This window comes from Papilio machaon, chromosome 15 (genome assembly GCF_912999745.1).
Source record: "Papilio machaon chromosome 15, ilPapMach1.1, whole genome shotgun sequence".
In the NCBI taxonomy this organism is placed as follows: Eukaryota; Metazoa; Arthropoda; class Insecta; order Lepidoptera; family Papilionidae; genus Papilio; species Papilio machaon.
The window spans coordinates 2,451,321-2,461,355 of NC_060000.1; the positions used below are offsets into that span (position 1 = coordinate 2,451,321).

The window sequence follows — 10,035 nt, forward strand, 5'->3', positions numbered from 1 at the left end:
AAATGTTTTGATTATAAAATGTCAAATGAATTTAACAGAAGTAGTATATTTAAAAGTGTATCTTAAGTGAATAGAGATAGAGTTCAATTTTGTCTAATGTTACGATATTTTTGCATACTTTCGATGCTTCGTTACTATTGACGCTCTGTCTGTTACTATAATTATGGGCACTTTGAATGTACTCATATATATGACGATGTGAACGCTTCGATCTTTTTGAGCAGAGTGGATGCTTCAATTAATTTGATGACTTTGGTTGTACTTATATAATTGATCACTTTAGGTGTTCCTATATATTTGGATATCTTGACTGCCACTATATTTATGAAGCTGACTGTAAACACTGCAAAGACGCCATGTTTAGACATTTAGCAAGAGAATGTTGGCGACGCAATACCGAGCGAAGGGCACCGCGCGGGCCGCGACTCGACTTTTGTAGCACTAAACTGACATTTTAACATTACGGATCTATTAAAAGTTGGATATTATGACTAGAACAATATGGTTAGAGTAATAACATAGCGTTTTGTCCACAATATTATTTGCTATAAAATTACTGCTGCTACGAAAGTACTCGTTATGGTATTTAGAATTTGTCATTACGGTAAACCTATCATATTGTTTGATAAATTATTATTGTATAAGATCCGAAACGATTTAGTGATCATAACTTTTGTTAACATTACTTTAGTCAGTCTTTTTGCAATGATTTTATGCATTATTAATAGTTTCTCTCTTCAACTTAACTCGAGCCAGAACTATATAATGAAATAAAAGACCAAATTCAATAGATAATAATACGATTCATTTATATTAGGTACATCTATAACAATACTTTTAACAGTCTTAAAACAAACGACTTAGTGAGATAGGTTGCGGTTAGCGCATAGCATATCTACAATATTTACATGAGGTCAGTTACGCACACGTTAGGGAAGTGAAACCACGATGGATAGAATTAGGCGGATGATGGTGCACTGCGCAGGACGCGGCGCCGCGCGCTACCGCCTCGAAGAACTGTCGCAGGTCGCTAACGGAGCGCGTCGGTGGCGCCTGCAGGTCGTGCAACGAGGCAGCGCGCCGCGGTGTCGCAGTGGCCGCCGACGGCCGCGACAGCTGCTCGCTGCTGCGTGCCAGGCTGCCGCCGCTCTGCGACAGCGATTCAAAGAGCGCGCGCCGCTCCCGTACGGGCACGTACTGCGACACCACCTCGTGGGTATTGGGGGAGCACGACCTCGCCCGGTTCTCCAACGAGGCCGTTTTGCGCCTCGCCGCCTCCAACGCGAATCGGCCTCTCTCCGCGCCCCCCGTCGTCCCCTCCCAGCGCTTGAGGTATCGATGTCGTCTCTTTTCCGAGTCGCCGTTCCTCGCCCGCGGCAGCGTGTGGTGCTGCTGGCTTGCGTTCAGTTTGCTGCAGTTGTCGCATTTGATAATTTTGGACTTCCTGACCGGAGCATCGATCACATCGATCGATTTTAGTGCGTCGAGGGAGAGGGACAGGTCTAGGCTGCGATCGGACGATGAGTCGTAGTCGTCGTCTTCGACGACGATGCCCTCGTCCGTGGCCGCCGGAGAGTGGTCACGTCTCGGCAGCTGTGTCTCCGACGTCAGCAGCCTCCGCCGGGCTCGTGGCGGCGGCCGGGGCGGACACGAGGGCGTGTCCTGCTGGGGAAGGAGTTTCTTTGGTTCGCGGCCAGTGTCTGCGGCCGGGAGAACGTCCAGGAAGCGCACCTGCGGCAGCGGCGTTTGTCCGAGGATCTCGACGCACAGCGCTCGGACCCAGCGCGCGTATTCCGTTTCGTTGCAAGCCTGTGACAAGAGTTTAAATTATGAAAAAAGATGTTGTTAAAATATCAAATATTTTGACATTTACTAATGGTGTCTAAACATTTTAACGATAAAGGATACATTTGTACCAAAAACGTAAAACTAGAAACGAAATCCAAGGATCAAAAAAAGTTAAAGACAAAATTATCTAACAAATCGTTTACAGAGAAGTCAGTAGCGTTTAACTCTGCAAGTTAACATGGAGGGTTCTATTCAATTCGGCCATTTTATGTCGACACCTTCGTGATCTAGCCCTTCATATGGTAAATACGGCCATCAAAAGGTCACCGTACCACTGTACACAAAGCACTATGATTTACGTCTCCTCCGTTACATCAAGGTCTATTAAACGCGTGAGAAAGGTCCGCTGCCAAGGGGACCGAAACGTCTTCAACAACTTGGCCCCATACTATCGCCTTTGTGAGCAAAATGTTTTATATAAAAAATATATCTATTCATAGATAAGACGAGAAAGCCGTTTTAAATTTTGAAATCATACACATTTAAGTGATGTAGTATTTTTTTAATTACTCAAAATCTAATTTGGTTTTTTAACTCATTTAAAGGAAGTTAATGTTTGTGCTGAGAATGGATTGACAGCGATAGGCGAAAGGTCTATTCGAATCAACGACCTTAAGTTGAAAGGCTATGATGAATTAAATTTAAGGTCAATGGCTGGGCCTAACGTCTAAAACATCTATTTAAAGGTACATAATTTAGTATAATTTTTATTGACACCATAAACTACGTAACATGTTTTCTAATTTCAGTATACATAGTTAGACTATTTAAAAAAATAGCCATTTAACTTATTTATTCCGGTGAAATTTCAAAGTTTTCATTCCAAAATATAGTTGTTACTGGAACAAGCATATCAAAGTATATATTCTACTTATGTATATAATAAATTATAAGCTCATACGTTTTGTATGATAAAATACAGACACTAGTCATTGTATCAAGACAATGCTTTCATAAATTTGCAACTGTTAAGCAGTCGTTACGTGACGCCAACGCTCCACACAATAGTAAACATTTACACTTTATAGAAAAACACGACCCTGAGGCAAAGTGATTTATTATTTATTTTGTTTTTGTTTATATAACAATAGTTAATAGTATGTACAATGTGGTTAGCAAATGAGGATTTATGAGTCAATTACACTTATGCCAGTTATTTTAGAGCTTTAGTATCGATGGTCGTAAAGATTCTGAACCAGAATACCGATTCTCTGTATCAACTTAATGTGTTAGCGAGTCAAAAACGTTAAGAAATTCCTTACTAGGGTATCCGTATACCCTAGTAAAAAGTTCTGTTCTATTTATTACGAGATGTTCTTTACACATACACAGACATTTATTTTATGCTTATCTGTATACAACCACTGGGAATTCCGCAATAAACTCTCAGCCCGGATTACACACTACATTTTGAATCAGCGCAGATTCAACCTATTTTTCACAGATATGTACGTGGCAAAGAACTCATTGCTCTACCATGGTGGCTTTAACACGTTTAATTTGTAACCTGTATTCACCTGAAACGTGGCGACTGGAGCGTCATCGCGCAGTCTGGACAGTTGGAAGGCGTTAGGCAGTGCCGCAGCACGCAAGTGCAGGTGCCGGAGAGGAAGCCTAGCCGCGGGGCGGCGGGGCAGTGTGCCTTCTCGCCATGCCAGTAGGCAGCCGCCGCGCACCGCCGCACGCACCCACGCCCACGATCCCTCGTCTTCATTGTAGTATTGGCGGAGGACGCCTGTTGGAAGAATTAACATTAGTTCAAATTCAACAATTCTTTTCGTATAGAGTGGCCTCAGATGTGCTAGATTTATGTAGTTTTATAGATATAAAACTTATGAAAATAAGAGAAGTTTTTCCTATTAACAATACGTCTCGAATTCTTGTGGTAACACTTAGTCAATAATCGAGATAAAATCTATCTAATCTTTGGACATTCAAAAATAATGTTTTGCAATTTTCATCAATATCAGTTTTAGTTGTTTCTGACTTTATCCCGACTATGTTCTACATCTGTGCTAAATTTCATCAAGATCCGTTGAGCCGTTCCGGAGATACCTTCAAACAAACATCCATACATCCATCCATCATCCATCTATGGTAAAATACATCGTAACACGTGATTTTTTATATTAAATAATAATATGTCAATGGTTTCTTCTTTAGGTATCGTAAACAAAACTGTTTCGGTGGTGCACATTGTTAGCAGATGTAAGCATTTAAAAATTAACAAAAAGATCAAACAAAGAAATAAAGTAGAAATAATAAAGAAAACAAGCTTCGTTCTGCTTGGGATTAGATAAATAACATAAATGTGTTTTGATTTCATTAAGTGTTGAATTTTACGAGTAAAATTAATCCAGTATTCAACACTGTTTAAGTCAAACTGGGTTAGAGTAGGATTTACAGGATTTACATCGCTTTTTTAATCTATGTCCTATTAAATATATAATAGCAATTAATCTCTTTGTAAATTCAATTGTAAAGATCTCCTCTAATGTGACTTTGACGTCTTTTATTCACCTTGTGAATGTGAATTAAATTAGTGTAATCACGGTCGACGAAGCAGTCGCTAAACGAATAATAAGATTATCGGGTGTCGACGTCAATGAAGTTTTTCAATGACTTCTGTATTTGTATCGTATTATATCGCGACATGAACATTCAGATAATAATTATATGGGTATATTATAGTGCCTCAAATGATACTACTTAACTCTTCATTATAATAAAAACGTACTCAGGTTCTATCAAGAATATTTGCGATATTCGTAAACTTTTCAAAATTTGTATGTGGTTTGTGGTTGTACCTTACACCCAATAGAGGCGCTGTACAAATTTAATAAAAATATTATGAGGCGCTGTACAAATTTAATAAAAATATTATCGATGACGTTACAAATACATTCTCGTAGATTTTCGTGCTAGGCCCTCTGTTGTGTAGTAACGCCATACATGCATTTTTAACTGTTTCTTCTCTCCAAATTTTTGTTTGTGAAATATAGTTTTTGTTAGTTTATTTCTTAATTGTATATGGCTGTTCAGTATCTTAATAAAATAAATAAATAAAGTTTTTAACAATTTGAAATTACTAGCTGTCGCCCGCGCTCCATCCGCGCGGAATTAAAAAAAAAGTTTATAAGAACTTATGTAGAACACATCCATCCAGACTATGCCTAATTTATTCTAGGTCCATGGAGCTATTCTGGTGATACCTTCAAACAAACATCCATCCGTCCATCCAAACATTCGCATTTACAATATTAGAAAGATAGATATGGGAATGTCAATCTTATAATCATTATTTATTGTGAAATTATAATAATTTAATTATTAATTTAATAATTTATTAAGTTATATTTAACAATGTAATGAAAATGAAAATGTAATGAAAGCTCACAGACTCCGATGGCTTGGCCACCTTATGAGGATGGGGGAAGATCGGAATGCCAAAGCAGCGTATCTCGGGACCCCGACTGGCCGCCGACCTATCGGCCGAACTAGATACCGCTGGCGTGACGCTGTAGAGCTAGACCTGCTGGAGCTACAAGCGATGGACTGGCAGGAGAAGGCACAGGACAGACAACTCTGGCGATCTCTTGTGTCGGAGGCCAAGACCCACTTTGGGTCGCTGCGCCAGCGGAGTAAGTAAGTAACAATGTAATGAATACTAGGTTATTTTTATATCGCACTGTAATGCAAATTTTTACTTATGTAACCCATGAGCTTTGTGTATTTGATAACGATCAGAAGTCGACAGCTTTTCACTAAAACAAGCATTAGGGAAAAAAAGCCTTTACATAGTAGTTATTTCCTAATCTTTAGTACACATCTCCATAACAAACATTTCAATATTACGTAAGCAATAGTCATAAAATTGAAAGAGACGGAGAAAGTAACTTTGATGGGCCGTTATGGGAACCCGCATCATACATGTTTTGAGTAATTCACATTTTTATAAGAATTGAAGTAGATATATATAGATAAGAAATATATAACTATAGATATAGAAAACCCCTTTTTTATTTCATAAGGTGGCAAACGAACACACGGCCACCTGAAATCGCCGTAATAGCGATTTTTCCCCTTCCGCAAAAACCATCATTTCCACTCGGAACGCACACTCGTTAGACGATACGAATTGCTTCTACTTTACGCCTGTCTTCTTTGTAGTCATATTATTGCCTTAGTTACTCAATAATATAGTCATATTCGTTAACAATCATACAAAATGCTTGTATATGAGGAAGGAAAACATTCTTGTAATATAATTAATAGATTACATGGCTTTGTTACAATTTACTAAAGTCAATCATTAAAGAAGTTGTACATAAAGTCATTTGTTCACTTCAACGTGACAATAATATTCTATTCGAATTTCAATTTAAGATTCAAATAAAATTTATAACAAAAATAATATTTATAATCGCCATCTATATATAAGGATATTTTACTTGTGAATATAATCATTATTAAAAGAATATATTTAATAAAAAATATTATGAGATACTGAAAATGTGTCGGTAAAAGGCAATCCACAGTCTAAACAAATGAACAGTATTATTATAATAAAGATAACTTGACGTCTTTTGCGTAAAAGAATCCAATTACACACACTGATACAATTATTTTAAAATACCATGATACGATCGATTTCCAATTCCGCTGCCACAAAAGAAAACCTTCAACTGACTGATCAACCAGATTAGGAGTTACTAATGGTCGATCGTCTAACCGTGCGTTTCAACTGCCGAAACACCTGTTTACATACATACTGTCATATGTTTTATTTTCAAATAAAACGAGAGAGAGACACTTCACGGTTGGATTTCCCAATATTTACAATAGCAAAGAAAAACTATAACTCATTTTGTTGTGTCTTTGTACTATGTCCACGTGAAAATTGTTAACAGCAATAATATTTAACCTTGACATATAATTACTCCTTCCCTTTACTTTCCTTTCTCATGGATTCTTTCGTTATCACTTTCCGAGGTATAGACTGGAGCAATATTGACACAGGACGTCGTCTCTTTGACTGTCGCTGATACCAATATCTACAATAAACATGCTTTAAGCAATAAATATAAATAAAGCGCACGCATCGCTTGCTGTATGGCGCTATGATTGTGTGAATTGAAAAAAAAATCGTCCAGACAACTTCCATTTTTCTATACGCACAAAACGGAAGGTTTAATACTATTACTATACTTATACTATGTTTATAAAAATATTTTAAGTTAGCTGTCACTCGCGATCTGTCTGTACTATGTTCTACATCTATGCCAAATTTCATCAAGATCCGTTGAGTCGTTCTGCAGATACCTTATAACAATATCAACACATCTGCAGTTCCTCTAGTATTATAGATGTCCACGGGCGCCGTTGAACACCTCGGTGTTGTCGCTGCTCGTTCGCCCCTTAACCCTACATTAAAACAAACATCCATCCATCCATTCCTACATCCAAACATTCGCAATTTAATTTTGTTTCGCATAAAACCGAGTACAGAAATTATACGATCGCCCTTGAAACAATAAAACGCATGTTTCAATTGCTATTGAGATTGATCGGCTAAATTTGAACTGAATGGATAGAAAACGTTTATTAAAGTGACCGCCGAATAAGCAAAAATGGTTCATCGAATACTGGCTTCGGCCGCATGTATAATCAAGGCATTGACTTTTGTTCATGTCGCAATTAATAATGTAGTATGCAAAAAATGTAAATTAATCACATTGTTTATATAAGGTTACGTTCACACCAACTAGTATTATTATAAGCATGTAAAGGCGCAGACCAACTTGTGCTTACGTCACAGAACATCCGGACACGATAAAGCATCAAGTTGCAGATTGCATAACTACATCGATTGATAATAGGATGTGCTACTTCTCGGGTTTGACCTGAACTCTTCGGCTTTGAATGGAGCATATTTAGGCTACGGGTTAGACATTGATATCTTCATTCTGTGAGAATAATGTCCACTAAGGATTAATGGCTTACATATCATTCATTTTCGCAGCTAGTGTTCGGGTGTAAATTTAGCGAAAATTTACTCAAAATGCGCTGTCTCCATAATATGTTAAGAACTATAATTTAAGTCGTAAAGTTCAAGTTAAATCAATTAATTAAAAAAAGTATTCTGTAACTAACATATTTGTCACGTGTAATTATAAATAGAATATAATTTTAATTATTAATTACATAAATATAATTCTCCCTAATCCTATAAATCTTATATAACAAATGCTGTTAATTAATTTAAAGGGTTATATGTCATTAACTAATTAAAATATTTGGTTAATATTATAGAGACATAGTTATAACGGCTTTTTACGAGCGAATTATTAGATATTTACTTAATACATCCTTTATATAATTTATCGATCATCAGGATCGTAAGAAATGTCTGACAAAATAAAGCTATATTTTTGAACACGTGAATATAACCATCGTTCTTAATATCACGTTGTTTAAAGGGTACATTCTAACCAAATAAAGTTCAGGTGAATTTTACTTTTCGAAGCTCGTTTCTTTGTCGTCTAGTTAATGTTTCTCAAAAGGAATAGTGTATGAACTTGTTAATGAACAAAGGTGACTTAAAAAAACAAAAAGTCTAATGCAAATATTTAACTATGCACATAGGTATTTAGTTCATAGTAATCAATATATAAATAATGTTTTGCTTAAAATATAGGTAAAGCCTACGTTATATACATTTATTATAGTCCATGTTGATATAATTTTCGCTTTATACGAATACGAAACATAATGTACCTATTCATTCTAGTGTACTGATATAACTAGTATACCTAGATAAAGTTATTTGATTTCATACTGCTTTTCATACCATTTTATCTAGTAACTTTTAAACAAATAGTGCTGCACGAACAACTTAATAACATTTATTACTCCGATGTAAACTGACCTGATATCCTGAAGTCAGGGTCAGCAGGCGTTGGAAATGGTCCTGGTGTCAGCTCGGGACGCAGTTTTCGCAAGCCGGCGACCACTCGCGGCGCCGGCGACTGCTCACCAACAAGCATCGCCCGATTCACCACAACATTTTCAAAATCAAACACCTCACAACACACAAAACATCACTTTATTCACGAAAATAATCAAGCAATTAACAGCAACAATGTCAAGTTGTCAAATTATTTAAATTTAACGTCAAGACTGACAGTTCGTTTGTTTTTAAAATTCGAAATTTATCGTTACATTTCCCGCGTAACACATCTTGTCTATCGCACGCAAGTATCCGCTATGAAATGATGAACTACTCTGCTCGACCAGCTGTCGTATGAATGAATGAAAAAAGCATGCGTGAGCTTGATTTGTGCTCCCCACCACTAACTACTTGTGAACAATAATAAACAATCTAGATTCACCTAAAGCTGCTGCCGCCGCCCTCTATTGTCAAGTAGTAAAACTTTATTGTAAAAAGTTTTTATTTATATTTTACAAATTTTTATACATTTTGATATTTCTGGAACTTCTAAAAAAAAAAAAATACTTTACGTTTATATTTTATCTCTCAATGTAAAAGATTGATAATTCAAAACAAATGTTCATGCAATCTGTTTACTGTATAAATTATAAATTATTGCTAAAATTAGGTTAATTAAAATGATTGCAAAAGGAAAATCTTTAAAACATTATGTTTATTTTAACTTTTGTAAAGTAAAACAGAAAATACTTAAAAACCGTGCCATCTATTATGTAAAAATGATAACGTAAAATTTATTAGTTCTGACATTTTTCAACAGATGGCAAGTGTAAGAATTTACGATGCACTTCCTGAAAAGACAGATTTGATCAAGGTTCCAGAAACTTCTTATAGATGGCGTGGCAGCAGAAATTAATCAATAAAGGTATTATTTTTGTTGCTTTGATAGATGTCACTGAGCGTCTCAAATCAGCCTGTACTTAATTTTGCTAGTTATGTTTTTTTTTACAATTGTCAACCAAAATTATTATACAGCTTTTTAAAACGTTCATTAAAATAATCGCTAACGTTTGAACATTTCCCTATTAATTCTCTAATTAAGGTGACATAATTATATTTCATCGAAATACATAATTATTAACTAGTCCTCGATATAAAAATTAAGTAATTATTAAAACATAAAACTGTTAATTGGGGTATTAAAATAATAATCTGAGTTTATAAGTTATTTGTCACAA

General features: G+C 36.0%; 1 protein-coding gene across 1 annotated transcript; it reads right to left on the reverse strand.

Moving 5' to 3' along the window:
• Positions 1–808: 808 nt before the first annotated feature.
• Positions 809–9,139, reverse strand: LOC106720945. Its single transcript, XM_014515751.2, has 3 exons — positions 8,777–9,139; positions 3,366–3,583; positions 809–1,809 (listed from the first exon to the last, which is right to left on the reverse strand). The coding sequence occupies exons 1-3, from the start codon at positions 8,892–8,894 to the stop codon at positions 919–921; spliced, it is 1,227 nt and encodes a 408-aa protein (XP_014371237.2). The 5' UTR covers positions 8,895–9,139; the 3' UTR covers positions 809–918.
• Between the last annotated feature and the right edge of the window lie 896 nt (positions 9,140–10,035).